At 40.7% G+C, this 18,316-nt stretch overlaps 1 protein-coding gene across 1 annotated transcript in view; it reads right to left on the bottom strand.

Annotated features, from left to right (window-relative positions):
- LOC120936626 (U2 snRNP associated SURP domain containing) overlaps positions 1-18,316 on the bottom strand; it is a 92,991-nt gene that overhangs the window by 14,149 nt on the left and 60,526 nt on the right. Inside the window, 12 exon segments of the mRNA XM_040349111.1 lie at positions 201-357; positions 3,039-3,105; positions 3,289-3,384; positions 3,501-3,629; positions 3,632-3,659; positions 4,005-4,124; positions 6,966-7,053; positions 10,210-10,289; positions 10,746-10,908; positions 16,126-16,289; positions 16,380-16,446; positions 17,463-17,567. Coding sequence (XP_040205045.1) covers positions 201-357; positions 3,039-3,105; positions 3,289-3,384; positions 3,501-3,629; positions 3,632-3,659; positions 4,005-4,124; positions 6,966-7,053; positions 10,210-10,289; positions 10,746-10,908; positions 16,126-16,289; positions 16,380-16,446; positions 17,463-17,567 — 1,264 coding nt within the window.

Genomic DNA, 18,316 nt, shown 5'->3' on the forward strand with positions numbered 1-18,316 from the left:
GAACTCCTTTAAACATGTTGGCTGTTATATTGATCATTAAAGTGATTTGACTCCCTCACCTCTATGCTAGTGTTTTATACTCAGGATCTTTTGGAAATCGTGTTGTAGGAAAAGCTAGTCCATGACAGATTAGTGGTCAATATGAGTAAAAGAGAAAAACTAAAAAAAAAAAAAAAGTAGAAGCAGCCGTTTTTACCAACCTCAATTTCTCTAAGTTTGGCACGTTTTTCTTCACTCATTTCAGAATATTTAAATGATTTAGAATCTGACATATCATCTCTAATTGGGTTGAGTAGTACTGGTCCTCCGATTTAGGAACTCTGTGTATCCTCTTCATCATCACTCTCCTCCTCTTGACTATAATGAAACAAACATATGCATGATTATATAGGTTTGAAAAGACTGTCACGATAGAAAATATGATACAAGTTTAGGTAGAAACAAGGTCCTGAGCTGCATACCTATTCTATTTTGGCCACATTTTTTACTCTGCAATCTTGAACAAGCATGTGCACCGCTGAATTCTTGCTCAGGTTAAAGCCATGTACACAGAGTCCGAATGATGGGAAACAACGGCTGGTTAAAAAAAAAAAGAATAGCCAACATTTGGCTCATGTGTATGTCGGAAATGCCATGATGGAAAACCTGCAGCCGGCCAACTCCCGATCAGTGCTCCCCGCCATTGGTCGGCGTGTTATAAGGGGGCATCAGAACACAACAGCTCAGCAGGGGAGATTGCTGAAACTAACCGTGCATGATTAATACAGATGCTCCGACCGGATCTGTCAGCCCACTGGTTGCACGAAAAAAAAAACTGTAGTGTGTACCTGGCTTTAGTATTCATAAAGTACAAAAGCAATAATGAGGATTTAACAATCGGAACCGCCTTAGGGCATAAACCGTTAAAAACCACAATGACAGATTCCATAACATGTTCGGGGGTGGTAAAAGCACAGTCCCTTGCCTGTTTGAGCTTTGACCACACATCTGCAGTATTAGAAAAAAGCTGCACAAGGTCAATCTCTGCTGAGGTTATGTAACCAATTCACCATCTCTCATATAGAGAGTGCAATTGTTCTTTCCAGCAGGTCTCCCAATGTGGGGACCCAAGGGCCCAGTTACATTACACTAGCTTATGTGCCTGCAATCCTGCCATTTTAGTGTGGCTTGAACTGGGCACTCCACCTGTGCTTCAAGAGGGCAAAAACACTGTGTGCAAAGGAACCAAGAGTGAAGTTTTTCCTCACCAGTTGGTGATGTTATATGTATACATGAGAGAACAGACTTATATACAGGCTGTATAAAAAAATGTTTTGCCAACACTTTTCTGTAGAAAAGATAAAAAAATATTTATAGATAAATAGATGCTTTTACTATACAAGATATGCAGTGAATTTGTCACATCCCTGTATACATAGAAAAGGTTAAGCACCCCACCCAAAAGGGGGACTTTAAAAATTGGCAAACACTAATGAATTGCGTAAAAGATTATTTTATTATACAAAAAAGAAAAAACAAAACTAAAAAAAATATCATCACATCATTACTAAAACATACAAAGATATAAAACACAGTTAAAGTGGTTGTAAACCTACAGGCCACTTTAACCCTACAGGTAAGCCTAGATTAAGGCTAACCTGTAGGTGCAACAAATATCTCCTAAAACTAAAAGATAGACACCGATGTCTATGGCGCATGCTCATGCAGTTAGTGGCAGCACCAAAGTGCATGCATGGGAGTGATGTCATCGCAGCTCCCGTGATATGTGGAAATCAGTCGTGGAGAGATGGCGCTGGATGGAGGAGGTGACCGAGCACCACTGCGGGGGCTTCGATCTCAGGTAAGTACTTCATAATGAGCTAGTATGCTATGCATACTAGCTCATTATGCCTTTGCCTTGCAGGGTGTTTTTGGGGAAAAAAAAGTAATAAAAAAAAAAATAAAAAAAAAATAAAAAGAGGGTTTACTTCCTCTTTAAACATAACATAATATCTTGCAAATAGAATGTGAAGGTACATCTCTCCAGTATGGTCTGCTCTTGTCAGCTTGGATGGCATGCGCCACGGACCCCCTAAATACAGCTTAAATGAACGATGGTGACCATTTCAAAGCAGTTCTACCACTGATGCAGGACTTTGAACAAGAATCCCTAATCGATTTGTACTGTGACATCCCCATTCAAGACTTTAAGCTTCTAGCTGTATATCCTTTCATCGGAGGGACCAGGTTTATGATCCTCCACCATTGGGCTATAATACTCCAAGTCTGTAGGTTGAACCAAAAACCTCCACATGCCACCCATTGGACATCCAATTCTACTCTTGCTTTAATATTTTGTGTGTTTGATTACGGTGCCATTCACCAGATCTCAAATATAAACCCTCCTATATAATTAGACATGATGAAAGGACCTTGAACCTGAAACGTGTTGGGTACCGTTAAGTTTATTCCATATGTTGGTTTACTGGAAAGCATTATCGTATACCGGAGAGAAGTTACTTTGTATGCACCTTCACATTCTATTTGCAAGATAATATGTTATGTGTAACTGTGTTATGTCAGTGTAGGTTTTAGTAATCATCATGTGATAATTTAGGTTTGTTTTTTTACTTTTTTGTATAAAAAAAAAATCTTTTAAGCAATTCATTAGTTATTTGCCATTTAAAGTCCCACCTTTTGGGGGGGGGGGGGTGCTCAACCTTTCTATAATATATATATATATATATATATATATATATAAATAAATAAAATGTGTGTGTATGTATATATATATATATATATATATATATATATATATATACACACACACACACACACACACACACTCTAACATTTTAATTACACATTTAAATAAATCTACAGCTAAATTGATTGACTTTCTGGCAGTTTCTTTACATACATTCTTTGTTAAGTTCTTAATCACACAAATGGTACTAGCAACAAATCAAATAGATTTCCACTTGTGCTTAGCAAGACCGAATCTATGGAACTATTGTTGGCGTAAAGTTAAGTAACTGCAATAAGCCCTCTTTACATACTTTTGATTTTCTTCCTCATCAGACTCTTCATGCTGGTCAAACAATTCCCACTTGGATGTGGTGACCGCTAAAATAAAGCAAAATAAATTTAAATTTAATTTGGAAACATAACTTGCATCCCTACATTTTTTTTTTAGTCATTACATTATCCCATATTTCCGATACATATGAGCATGGAATGATTCTCAATGTAAACGCGTTGGTTACTCCCCTTCATAGCAGTGTAGAGGATTTCCTAAGCTGTAATTACCTTGTGACTCCAGCTCCGCTTCATCTACAGCCTCCCATTTAGATGGTGCCACTTTAAAAATGGGCTCATTCTTTTTAGAATCTTCAGAAATGTCCACTTTAGTAAAAAAAAAAAATAAAAAAAAAAAAAAATTAGAAGAGATTTACATCAGCAGAATCCTGACAAACAATACGTTTGATTTTTGAAGTAGTAGTATAAAAAATATCTCTTACGTGGAATTCCATCCAGATCATCATCAAGAGCTTTTATAGGTACGCCATCCAAGTCGTCAAGTGGAGCTATAATATCAAGTGGTATTCCATCCACATCTTCCAGTGGAGCCCCATCCAATTCTTCTTCATTGGAGCACCATCCAAATCATCTATTACCTCCTATGAGCACAAGAGAAATTAATTGTCTGCTATTGTCTTGTATTATGGACAAAGCAAAGACTTGTGTAGAATCTTGATATTTAGCTTGTATTTTTGCTATTGTGCTGCATACAAAGATTTGCAAGTGTGCACACACACACACGCACACACACGCACACACACGCACACACATTAAAACAGGGTACTTTTTATGGGAATACAAGCAGTATTTCAGCCAATCTTTATCCTGCCACCAGAATTTGTTTACAATTTCAAACCCATGATCACCCAATCTAAACTGAGAAAATCCAGTGAATTTTTATACACTGGCTTACCCTCTGCAAGTGATTATTAAGATGCACTTACCTCAATTTCCTTCTCATCAATATTTACAAGACCAAGGAAAACATTTTGCAGCTTGATTAAAAAGGGTTCAGGATAAATAGTCCAGTCTTCCCAGGCCCGGAAGCAGGCCATAACACGTTGCTGCATAAAAGAATATAGAATATTTATTCAGTGTCCAACAATTCCTGCAATGAGCCAGGAATCATATAATGATACCAACAATGTTCACATTAAGACTCAGGAGAATGTATAAATGCTAAAGTTTTAGTTCCATCTGAACCGCAACATTAAGGGTAGATTGACATTTATGTGGATGTAGGACTGCATGTAAACCGCTCAACTAAAATGTGCTGCTGTTAGTGGTTGTAAACCCTCCCATATTCCCAGTAAAGTCACTGGCCTCAGGTGATGCACAGAGATGAAACAAATCCTCCTATATACGTTGTACCTATCTGCAGCCCTTTTTTCTATACAGCCATTTAAAGCCCAGAATTTTAAAGCCTGTCTGAAAGGTCAGAAAAAAGGAGGCGAAGAGCTAAAGTTACACTGCGGAGCTCAGGGAGAAGAACTCCGAGAACTGAGGGGACAACTTAAGACACACTAGGTGTGCCAATAATTCTTAATGTAACCCGGCGCATTGCAAACTGCAATGTGTTTTCCAGTGCTGGGAAATGCATAGCACCATGCAGTTTCCCTGTGGCTACGATTTTGGAAAAGGTACAAGGACCTTTCGCCCAGCGCAAACAATGCCGCAGGGAAATCTACATAGTGTGAACCTAGCTTAAGAACTACAACAATAATCCAAAATACATATTTAAAGGAGACCCTGTCACCAATAAAAAATTGCAGGTAAAAGGCACAGAAAGTCAGTATTATAAAATGCTTACTTGCAGGGTTTTGCTTACTTAATCATATATTCACTGCAACGTGCCTTTGATCTTTATATGGAATTTGACCACCCCAGGTGGTGTCAATTCCCCAACACCCCCCCCCCCCCCCCCCCCCTACTACCACGTCAGTCCTTTCCATGACTGGTACGATCTAATGACTATCTGTACTGGATGGGCTCCTCTGCTGGTTGAGAAATTCTATGTTTGTTCTGCTTTTAACCCACTTATTTGAAAATACTGATTTTGTTAGTCTGAATTTAACTGGCAATTTATGGGAAATTAGTCAGAGTTTAAATGTCTGATGAACAAAGCCCAGGGTGTCTTATTTATTTTTTGATTCCTGGGCACAGAAACTGCAGGTATAAAAGGCAACAAGGATATAAAGTGACTGGTATTGGGCATCAGTGACTGCACAACATTACGGCTTTTCAACAGGGACACAGACAAACAAAAACCAAAATGCGTATTTTTTTTTTTACTGTTGTCTGTGCTTTCTTGTTACAACCCCACCACACATTAAATTTATTTTACAAGCATCAAAAAACAAAACACATACTTTGGAAGGTTTGAACACTTTTTTTACTACAAAACAAATCCTGAATATATTAACCACATGCTGACTATATAAAACTTACATATATGGTGGCAAAATGGCACTGTTGCCCAGGATCACGTACCTAGTACGTGAATCCTACACGTCTGGGTAGGGTGAACGCATGCGCGCCGCCAGCAGCCCACACCCGCTGTGATTTATACACAGCGGGAGCCGATCGGTGGGTTCTGTGGACACCGATCTTTCGGTACTGAGGGAAACAAGGAAAGATCGCTGTTCTGTCAGTAGGGGATGCCTTCCCCCAGTTAAAAGCACCTCCCACACTACACATGATCACTAGCTAGGCACACAGTTAACCCTTTCATCGCCCCTGTTAACCCCTTTGCAGCCAGTGCCATTACTAGTGACAGCGCATATTTTTTTTTAGCACTGATCCCCATTAAAGTCACTGGTCCCCAAAAAGTGTCAAAGTGTCAGCTAGTGTCAGAATATCTGTTGTATTATCGCAGTTCCACTATATGTCGCTGATCACCGCCATTAGTGGTTAAAAAAATAATATATAAGTTTGTAGACGCTATAACTTTTGCACAAACCAACCAAGAATTTTTAGCAGAACACATATTGGCCTAAATTGATAAAGACATGGATGAGCGAGTTTGGGGTGGAGGAATTTGACTGGCCTGCACAGAGTCCCGATGTCAACCTGATAGTGCACCTTTGGGAAGAATTTGAACAGAGACTGAGCCAGGCCTTCTTGCTTAACATCAGTGCCTGACCTCACAAATGCGCTTCTGGAAGAATGGTCAAACATTCCCATAAACACACTCCTAAACCTTGTGTGCAGCCTTCCCAGAAGAGTTGAAGCTGTTATAGCTGCAAAGGGTGGGCCAACTCAATATTGAACCCTATGAACTGGCATTCCACTAAAATTCATTTGCATGTAAAGGCAGGCGTTCCCCCATACTTTTGGTAATATAGTATATCTAGGAAGTTCCTAAACTGCCAAATTTGTAATTCTGGTAAGCCAGTCTTATGATCTAGAAACCACTGCCAGACAGCACAACCAGGTCATGCTTCCCTGTCCTCTATAAAGTCTACTTCACAGCTAAGAGTACACCCTGGCCTGGGACCCACCCTGGCCCCCTTTTGAACAGTAATAACTGGTACAAATAATGAGTTATAATAATCATATTCAGTGAAAACGCAGTGCTGCGCCTCTATTTCTCAGTCGGAGTGCTACAGAAGGCTGATGTAAAGATAAATTCAGGTGTTTTTGCCAACTTACTGTATATGCAAAAAACACACAGTATGACTTTAATGAAACTTTGAAACTAAAAATAGATCAAAATGTTGGTTTCTACAGCTTCAATATCCATACAAAATTAAATAACCAACTTCAAGAGCTTTTGGAATATGACGAATATCTGTAAATAATATTAAAAAAAAAATCTGCATTTCCATGACAAGAAAAGATCATCTTACACGAGTGAACACACAACGTTCTCACAAGAGTGAACACAGATAAAGTTCATAACTGACCTTAAAATTTTCTGACTGCAAATGTCCTTGTATGGCTCTGTAGGCAGCGTTCAGATCAGCAAAGACTTGGCATAATTTATTTTCAAAGCTAATGAGGTAAACAGAGATGTTAATTTATTTCACATGCCCAGAACAGATGCGCCACATCAAAAATGGTTAAGGATACGGACTACAAATGTATTTAATAATCAATATGGTTTTAAAGTGGAAGTAAACTTCCATCTTTTGTTCTTACCTATAGGTAGTGTAAATATCTCCTAAACGTGCACCATTTAGGAGATATTTACATTGTATGCAGCCAGTGACAGTGACTCCGAAGAAACACACACACCCGTGCTGTTCCTTCCGAGCCCTGTACAGCGGATCCTGCGCATGACGTCATCGCGGCTCCAGCTAATCACAAAGCGTGCAAACCGAAGCAAGACGGGTGAAGTTGGGAGCCCCAGCAACGCTGACTCTCAGCGCGGGAGGGCTTTGTTTTAAGGTGCATACTAGCACATTATGACTTTACCTTGCAGGTTAAAAAAAAAAAAAAAAAAAAATACAATTAAGCCGATCTCTTAAATTACCAAAGGCCATTTTTTTCCTCTTAGTTTTGGATAGTGGAGAGGGATTTGAACACATTTTTTTTAGGTTTTTTATTGCTGTCTTTGTCCCTTTTAGAAAGATTCACCCTCTTTGCCCTGTCCCAAATTTTGGATTGTCTCCAAATTGTCTCCAAAACAGAAATAGAGGGAAAATCTTCTAATTGGGACACTAGTTCTGGTGACACCAGGAATTCCTCAACTTTGCCTTTAGTGGTACTTTAAGGCCCCTTTCACACTTGTGAGACTTGTGCTGCAACTTGGGACTGCAAAGTCACAAGACAAGTCGTTCCCCATGATTACCATTCATATATGTGCGACTTCCAAGTTGTGCCGACTTCAAAAGTAGTCTCTGTACTACTTTGGTCCGCCTTTCATGCAAATTGAGGACCACAGACCAAGTTTACATAGGCATTTTTCTGAAATCACGACAAACTTACAGTAAAATTGTGGCAGTGTTAAAGGGGCTTAAAGTGGTTTAAATAAAAAAAAAATAAAAAAAATCACTGTTAGTCCCTCTCTTTTATGCAGGCACTGTGTAAACCAGGGGTGCCCAACCAGTGGCCCACAACCTCCTGCTCTGGGGGATGTCGGGTTGGCAAGCCAAGATCGCAGGTTGCCAACGCTCCATCCCAGAGCATCAGTGTTGTGAATGAAGCCAGTGGTAGAGGAAGCAAGTGGCTGTGAAGCAGCGCCGCATAAGCCAATGCTTCCCGTAAAGCACTGGCTCCTGTCATAGGCTGAGTGATACCAAGTGTATTTTGCCTGGGACAGCAACAGCCAGGAATACCTGAATAGAAGACTGTTAGGTAAGTTTATTACTAAAGTCAGTGTGTGTAAATATTATATTTATTTATTTATTATATGGGCCCATCTGTTCTGCAATGGTTACTGCGCTGCTTTCAAGCTGATCCACAGGTGTAGCGAAGTGCACCTGCGGGTTACCTGTACTGAGCTATAGACTTCTGTTATTACCTGCAGGTTTGATGCACTTTTAGAAACTGCACCACGCCTGCAGGATATAATAGAGTTCTATGGCAAAGTGCAGCTAACCTTCAGGAAATCCACAGGTGCACTGCGCTGCACTGCACCCATGATGTGGGTAGACTGCAGACCATCAGTGTAAAAAGCAGCCTAAGGCCCCTTTCACATGGTCAGTCCGACCCAATTGGACCTTCCCTTCATTCACCTCTATGGCAGAGGTAAACAGAGGTAAACAGACTTGTGCCCATTTACACTCGCCTACCTCCAATCCGATCTGCTAAAAAAACAGAAGTGGATCTGTCCCCTTCAATCTGATCGGATCAGAGGACCCATAGAGTAGAGTAGAGTGGGCTGTGTATGTGTCCGCTTTGTGAATGCAGAGTGGACACAGACCGGTCATCTAGCCACTCCGCTCATTGTGGCCCGCGACTGGTTATGAAGTCACTTAAGTGGCCCTCGATCTTCAAAAGGTTGGGCACACCTGGTGTAAACGTTTGTGGAAAACGAAAAATCTAAAATATCTTTTTTCAGATCTGTTCTGGCTGGTCATGTGATCTTCGGCCACTCTCCTCCCCTAAGGGTAACTGCGGGAGGGGCTGAGGGGACAAGCACAGTGGTCACGCGACCTACACGGCTGACGTCAGAGGGGATCTCCGCCCTTCCTGCTGCAGCACTTAGATCCCTGTAGGAGAGCGGCCGGAGGTCAGGTGACTGGCCAGAACAGATCTGAAAAAAGGTATTTAGAGGCATCGTTTTCCACAAACACTTACACAGCGTAGGAAGCCTGCATAAAAGAGGGGCCAGCAGCGATTTTTTTTTTCATTCACAACCACTTTAAAGGCTAAAATCAAAGCACAGTGCCCAATTAGAATACATCTTAGATGGATACGATTTAAAGGACAACAGACAGACAGCAGTTGTGCTTTGGTTAAAACCTTGTTACTATAAACTACTGTGTACATAAGTACCTCTCTGCACTGCTGTAATGAAAGATCTGGCATGTTCCAGTAGGGCAGGCTATAAGAACTATTCACTAAACTAATTGGCATGAGTGTGCCGTGGTTGTGACTGAATATCCTGGCGTGTCCAACTCATCAGTAGATAGATCAGCACAATAACATATTAACATAAGATCTCTCTACTGTTTAGCAGCAACTTCAAAGCCACAATGCAAAATGGCATCATTATGAACCTACAACCAATGGAATACATGTAAAGCATGTTACAAAAGATTATCTGGCTAAACACAAACATTCTCATGTGAATAAAACACACATTACATTTCTAAAACCACTCCTTAAATAATAAAAAAATAAATGCATATTTTTTGCAAATAAAAATGCATTCATTATGTAGAACAGCGGATTCTGGGTGTAATGCCATGGTCCTGTCTGTCTGTCTGCCAGCACCTCAGACACAAGCAGGCAGTAATACTCTGACAGGAAGCTCAAAGAACTACCTAAAAGAACTCAACAGCTTCCTGGTAGTTCATTGAAAACTACAACCCGAAAGGCTGTGAATGAATGACGGGGCCGGCCCTCACAACACCCCCAATCCCCTACTAGCTGTCAAACCAGGGGATCAGAGGAGTGTGGGGGCCGGTGCATTTGAATATGAGTGTAACATGTTACAAAAGGTGAACTTGTGCTTAAAAGCAACAAGTAACAATGACTCACAATTTTCTGTAGTATGATGCATTGGCAACTTTAGCAGATGAGTTAAACAAGACATCGGACACCAGGTAAAGTCTGGCAATCTATAGGAAAAAAGAAACAATCGTGAAACTAGTAATTTGGTAAATAATAACAATTCCAGTAAAATGGCAGCCAACAACAATTTGAGACGAGCTTGGACGAACTCCAAAATCTAAACTATTTTTTGTTTTTTAATTAGCTGTGGGCCAAGCCATTCCCACCCCACAAAGACACAGGTGAGAATGACCCAGCCTGCAGCACACTGCAATAAAAACAAAAAAGGAGCACAAATTTGGAGTTTATATAGAGTAGAGTTTTGAAGGCCACCCAAGCTCATCTCTAATATCAATCAGCAAAACTTGAACTTTTCTCAACTGATGGATAATTTAAAAGCTTACACAAACAAAAAGTGGAAAAAAGACCATAATAATAAATAATTTCACTACCCTGCCTGACAAAATCCTGTAGGTTTGAAGGCACAGTCAATAAACATGCATAAGCAATAGACATGGCAATACCTTTTTAGGGAGAGGGGTTTTCAAGATAGACAAAGACTCCGCTATACAGTCTACAATCTCTTCTGCTGCTTCGGCATGGTTAAGACAGAACATCATGGCATCACCAATGTCATTTTTCCGTGGCGTTAATCCTCGCAACACCTCCTCTAATTTGTCTCTTTGTCTAAAAAAGAAACTAAATGTCAAAAGTACTAGACAAAATGTAAAAGTGATGGATAAAACAAAAAATAACTCCAAGTAAAATTGTACCATCGAACAATATGTACTTAAAGCGGAACGTTACCCATAACAATTAAAAAATTATGTTCTATAGCAGGGGACATTCCAATAATTATGCCATCAATATTAATGTGTGTTGTAAACTGCCCCCAGCTTTGTTACCGTTTCTTCTTGACGAAGGGTGCCATTTTACTGCCCCTAAACAGCAGTAAATCATCTTAAAGCGGAGTTCCGGCCACATTATTATAAAAAAAAAAAATATATGTTTTATTGTTCCGAGCATAATTCATTCTTAAATAAAAAAAAAACTATTATATAATTTTAAATATGGATGTTGCTAAAATATAAATTTACTACTTACTAGTTTGTCCCTCCTGTTGTGGCCGTTGCCATCATGATTGTGGGCATGTGAAGCCCAAATCGATAGCTCTTCCTGGATAACCGTAGGAGAGGTGCATGCTGGGCAATCAGCATGCCAGTCTCGATCTCGCACATGCGCGATTCACATAGCGATGATGGTTTCTAAAGTTGCCAAAACAACGGGCGGCGATTGAGGAAGGTCATTCCCCGTTGTTATGGCAACAAACACATATCAGTGCTGTGATCAGCCCTAAATCACATTTCCTGTCAGGAAAAAAACGTGATATTTTATCACAGTACTGCCCATAGAGCACAGGCGAGGGAGGAAGTGACGAAGAGCTCCGGGGACCAGGAAGTGGCAGATTAGGAGCCATCACAGATTCTGGTAAATATAAAAAAAAATCCTCCAATTTTTTTTTTTTTATAGGTTTAGAGTCGTCGGATTCTGAAAAAAAAAATTCAGGGTGGAACTCCGCTTTAAGGCTGTCAGAAGATCAGCCTCTACAAATTCAGCAGTGCCTAAAAATAGCAAGTAACTGAGCATGTGTAGAGTAGTGCATTACTGGATTTTAAACAGTATAGGCCAGGGGTGCCCAACCTTTTGAAGAGTGAGGGCCACTTAAGCAACTTGGTAACCAGTCGCGGGCCACATTGAGCGGAGCGGACGGATGACAGGTCACGGCTACTCTATAGGTCCTCCGATCCGCCCAGATGGAATGGGACGAATTCCCTTTTGTTTTTTGGATTGGAGGTAGGCGAGCGTAAACGGACATCTGTCGCTCTGTAGAGGTTAATTGAGGGTCCTATTTGGTTGGGCTGATCGTGTGAAAAGGGCCCAAGACTGCTTTCACCCTGATGTGCTGCGGTTTACCCACAACGTGGGTGCAGCATAATGCACCTGTGTCTATCCTGCGGGTTAGCTTAACTTTGCCATAGACTAGCTGTAGAGAAAGCATCGGCCTATGGGCCTCTGCTCCACAGCCGCTTTCTTCCTCTACCACCACCATTCACAACACTGATGCTGCAGTATGGCGGGTTGGCAACCTGCGATCTGGGCTTGTCAACCCACCATTCCAGAGCAGGAGGTTGCGGGCCACATCAGAGGGCTCCGCGGGCCACATGTAGCCCCCGGGCTACTGGTTGGCCACTTGTTTTTAATGTTTGACATAGCTATACCTGCAAAAGGGGCCAGCCTGAAGTGATCTAGCAGGACTTAATTTTCTAACTAAAGTTTCCACTTTAATAGGGATTAGTCACTGGAGTTCTGACTGGCTGGATGGCAACAAACGATAAGCTGGATATGATCATTTACTTTAGAGTGCAGGTACAATATATCTAAAAATCAAATTTGACGATTGCTTATAAGTTTCCTTACAAAGACAAGCTGTTGAGATGAGCAGTTAGAGACTTAAGACTTTTTTTGGAATACAGCATTAAACACTAATGGTGTGTATCCCAATACCTGCAGGCAGTGACTTCTGGTAGAGATATTCTCTTCAGGCCTCCTTAGCGGCTGTTTAATACTGCCCTGAGCCGTTATCTACTAGCACTGTGTGAGTAAACAGCAGCACTGCTACTGAGAGAAGTTGCACTGCTTGCAAGCCCCCATCAGTCTTTCACCATTCACAAAATGTATATTACTATCCTTCCACAACAAATCACCTTCTGTGAGTGAAGGAGTAGGATCTTCACTGCCCATTCACAGAATACATTGTGGGAGATTAGCGATATGAGCAATATAATGGCAGAGAACTTTTCTCACTAGCACATGCTACCAACTTTCACAGAGTAGGAAGCCTACCACTCAGGGCAATAATCTGGTGGCTCCAAAGGAGGCAATGAAAAGGTTTGTTACCCAAAGCAGCCTTATGCATGTAATGAAATGCACACCATTGCACATAACTAATGTGTTTGATTGAGTACCGTAAGCTTACGGGGAAATTCAGTATGGACAGACACCTAATAAATGCAAAAATGTTATAGTAAGAACTGTGTAACTGGCCAAACTTCAGGCTTTCATCTGACTGGAGCAATCCAGATAAAAGATATAACATTAAACAGAAAAAAAATTAAATAAAAGAAATAGTACAGCAGTGAACATTAACTTTTTAAAAACATTAAAACTCTGTTATATGCAGCTACCTTCAGGTGATTGGACACATCAGTTTTGTAGCAAACGATAGGGAAATCATAACAGAGGGGAGGGTTCTGGTCTAGAACTGTATGCATGAAAACAGATTTCACTGGTGTGAGTCAATCCTATTTTCCTGATCGTACAGCACACAAGCTTCTTTAAATTATTACGACTGGGATGTCCAAAAAGTAGTCAAACTGAGGGGTGGGGGAACAGAGTAAACAATGCCAACAGGCCCACATAAAAAAAACAACAGCTCATGGAGGGATTGACAGACACAGGAGGGCAGCTTGTAGCACCTTGTGCCAAAACTGGCATCAGTGAAGGCTTGAATATCCACCCGGTGGAACTCATCAAACATAATAACCAATGCCCAGGTGTCAGTTGTTTAATGAGAACAGATGCAGGATGCTGAAAAAGCTCATAAAGAAGATCTGGTAGAATGTACTTTAACAGGGAAGGTAGGAACCCTAAGCCTTCAGACTACGGTCCTTAACGATAACCTGTCTGAACCACCTAACAATGGTGGAGTGAAAACCCTCGGGATGCAAAAAAAAAAAAAAAAACACTGGAAATGTGATTTCCTACAAGTGGCAGCAGCTAAGAGGTAACCCCCTACTGCACGCACAATTAGTAGGCCCATTAGATAACACTACTCCAAGCATCCATATCCTCTAAGTTGTCCCAAGAGCTTGCTCAATGCACCCTTTATCAGAGACATGACTGGCTGCACACCGATGATGTCAAGGAAGTAAAAATCAACTTTGTTGCGGTCAGACAAACATACCAAGCATCCAACCATGAAGCCATTTCAACGTGGCCCATCATTCCTCTCCCTGTACGCACCACTTCCAGATAGAGGATTCCCTTAGCTGCTCAAGGGAAGACATAGGAAGGGAAGGGGCACTATCCTGATTAAAGTGGATGTAAAACTCACATATACCAAATGAAGTGTACAGCCTTTAGATGATACACAGATTGAAAGAAAAAAAATCTCCCTACATAAGTTTTACATGTATATCTGCTGTCTTCAGCTTTATATACTGTTTAGAAAGTTCACATCCAGTTAGAATTTTCTCTTCCCGATTCACCTGTGGGTGTGGATTTTTTCCATACACTGGGAGATAGCCGATTGGGGGAAAAGCACAAACCCACTTTTCCACATAGGCAGAAAAAGGAACAAACAATGCAGAGCTGTGCTGTGAATAGACCAGCTGTCAGCTAATCTATTTCTATGCATTCACCCGACACAAAATTCGGCCTGGTTTTATCTCAGTTGACAGAGAACTTGTCAGAAGTTATCATGCTGAAAACAGAAGTACAGAGCAGCAGAAAGCCATGGGACTTAAGGCTTTGAAGAGAGATAAGTAAACACTACTGATATATGTCAAATTTCGTGAATGGGGCAAAACACCAAAAAAAGCTCCTTACAAGGTAAAGCGATACTTAACGCACACCGTTTAAAAGAGAAGCATGTTTTTTTTTTATAATCATACTTACCTAGGTGGATGGAGCATCAGACCGATTCTGCAGCTGTCCCCCGGCGTCTTTGCACTGTGTACCGAGCCACCAAACACTGCAGATGACTCAGTTCTCTCAGCTCCCAGAGCAGAGAGATGTTGCCTGTCAGTCAGTATCTCTCCGGGTCTGATCCTCCATGCTCATTGGAGCGATGAGCTGTGGAGGGGAGGGGAGCAGCCTTCAGACTGCTCGCCGCTGAAAACCGGTCACAGAAGTGTACTCCTGTGACCCACAAGAGTAGACCAGCCTAAAAAGCTCAGGCTGGACCTATTCTTTAATTTACATCACTTCTATTTCGGATGATGGCAAAAATCTAAATACCTTTTTCCTAATCAATATACAGGTGTCAAATGACCCAGCTCTTTTCCAGCCTGTCTGCAGGGAAACATAAGCAGGAGGAGCTCCAAGTCCTCTGCCGCTGGTCGCATGTTTAAAAAAATTGAATAAAAAAAGCCGCCTCTTCTGGTCTACCCTGTGTGAACAAAATAGTCCCATGGTGGTACTACTGACCTGCAGTGGTGCAGGAGGGGAGGGGAATGCTATGGTGCAGATTCTTCCATCAGTTTGGATACCGTATCCCAAGGCTCAGATACTGAGCGTGGAGTACCATTTAGCTGAAAGCAGCTGCATATACTGTCAGAATAATTTCAAGAAAAACGGTGTCCTGCATTGTACAATTAGGAAAAAACCGATTCCTAGGAAATTAGCTTTTAAACATTTTAAAGTGATTGTAAAACGTTTTTTTTTTTTTTTAACAAAAATATCATACTTCCCTCCACTGTGAAGTTCATTTTGCACAGTGTGGCCCCGAACCTCATCTTCAGGGTCCTCGACGGCACTTGTGGTTCCTCCTCCCAGGGGTTTACAGTTGCGGAGAAGCGCTTATCCTGGGGTTACCTTGCGTGCTGCACTTAAGTCCAGCATTTGAGAGACCCGCGTCATTGGAATTTGATTGACAGCAGCAAGAGCCAATGGCTGCACTGCTATCAATCTATCCAATCAAGAGCTGGAGACCCCAGTCAGAGAGGTCAGTGTCAGAAGTTTTTTCACCTTGATGCAAGGTGAAAACACACAAGGGTTTACGACCCCTTTAAGCAAAATTTTAGAGACTAATCCCACATCTGAAGCAATATATTAGAAACCTACTCTTCTTTAAGGGATCCCTTTTTGATGGGCTCTTCAATAAAAGGCTCAGGTTCCTGTTCTTCAGCCATTCCGTGCAGATAAGGATTTAATGGTGGTGGTCTCCAGAAAGAACCATTTTTAAACATTCGGAAATCTTCTGTCCTCCATTTTGTAGGAGAATCTCCCTAAATGACAAGGTGCAAAGGATAACGTTTATTTTCTATAAAACTACAAAACACACAGTGTGAGAAAGTGTATACCGAGGTATTATTCACCTGTAGTATTGAGTAAAGCTTCCATCTGTAATACACATGGGCAGGGGTCTGGTTTTCAAACAAGAACCTAGAAAAGTGAAAGAAAAAAAAACTTTTCACCAACAGCATTGGAAAAGTATGCACCAGTGTTAACAGATACACAAAAATCTGCAACAGAGCATACCTAGCCGTAAAGCTCTGGAAGCGCTGTACTGCAATTACCAACCAAGCTTTAAATATATGGTAGCCCAATGTATCATACAAAAAAAGCATAGACAAACAAGATCTTGCTTTTAGTTGTCCACACACTGTACAGATGTATTGTTTGAGTAACATTTATATGCACATGGCATAAATGCACCCTTCTGGCCTATGGCACCAATTACATGCTGGCCCTGTGCTGGAGTCTAGATCAACAACACATGCTCTATGGTTGGCTGGTGGTTATGGACAGAAATGGGGCTTGTATATTTCAGGCATCAAGCAGCAGGCAGGTTGGGGATTTGGCTGTTTGAAGTCCCTAAAACAATGTAGTGGGCTTATGGGCTGGCTTACGTCATAGGACAGAGCAAAAGGAAAACACCAGTGATGACAGCAGCAATGACATTGTTTATATACACTTCAGCAGGCATTTAGCCAACAGGCTTCATTAACATTGTACACTTGTACGTATGCTATGGTTCCACAAATGTTAACATGCCTACAGTGCAGTCAACACAGAAAATTACCACCCTGGATGCAGTTGTGCTCTAAATTTTTTTTTTTTTTTTTTAGGCTACTGAATACAGCACAACATCATGGCTCCAGAATCAGCTGTCCGAATGAGCCCATAGACTTGTATATTGCTGAATACATAACTAGACGTAGCATTCATCTCTGCACAGCTTTTTTTAAGCCAATGTAGATAATTCCCTATATGATAGGGAGGGCACACCAGTATCGTGTAATAGTTCATTGCAAATTAAAGAATTGGTAGACAAATGCTTGACACCTCGGAAATAAATTAGAAATTGTGTAGCAAATAACATGTTTTTTCTTTTTCATTATGTGTAATTTGGTACTGTACTGCATTTACCAGGAAACTTAATGCACCATTATTTTTACCTGAACATAGGATTGTTGATTTCTCGGTTCATGATCATAGCTTCAAACATTGGGCCTTCACGCACCACAAATTCGATCATGCGATGAATCAGAGCGAGTAAATTCCTACAACGGACAGTAGAGTTAAAGGAAAATGTATTCAGACCCTACATACTAATTGCATCCATTTTATCAAACTATAGTATAAAGTCTGCTGCTACGTAACAGCACTATTAGAAGATGAATTGTTGCTGCCCAGCTGTCTTGTGTATTAGTAATACATAGCAAGCCCTTCACCTGATAAAGGCTAAGCCCCTCTGAAATGCAGAAAAATGAATATTGGCCATCAGGTAAGAAAAGAAAGAGTGGCATAAAAAGCCAAGTGTCATGTTACATTAAGCTAGTAGGGCAGCAGTATGTAAAAATGTTATACTACAATACATTTTTTTTTAGAATGTAATGTATAAAATTATATATATATATATATATATATATATATATATATATATATATACATATATATATACATATATACATATATATACACACATACACCTTGCGAAAGTATTCGGCCCCCTTGAACTTTGCGACCTTTTGCCACATTTCAGGCTTCAAAACATAAAGATATAAAACTATAATTTGTTTTGAAGAATCAACAAGTGGGACACAATCATGAAGTGGAACGAAATTTATTGGGATATTTAAAACTTTAAGAAATAAAAAAAACTGAAAAATTGGGCGTGCAAAATTATTCAGCCCCTTAAGTTAATACTTTGTAGCGCACCTTTTGCTGCGAAGTACAGCTGTAAGTCGCTTGGGGTATGTCTCTATCAGTTTTGCACATCGAGAGACTGAAATTTTTGCCCATTTTTCCT

This window comes from Rana temporaria, chromosome 4 (assembly GCF_905171775.1).
Source record: "Rana temporaria chromosome 4, aRanTem1.1, whole genome shotgun sequence".
NCBI lineage: Eukaryota > Metazoa > Chordata > Amphibia > Anura > Ranidae > Rana > Rana temporaria.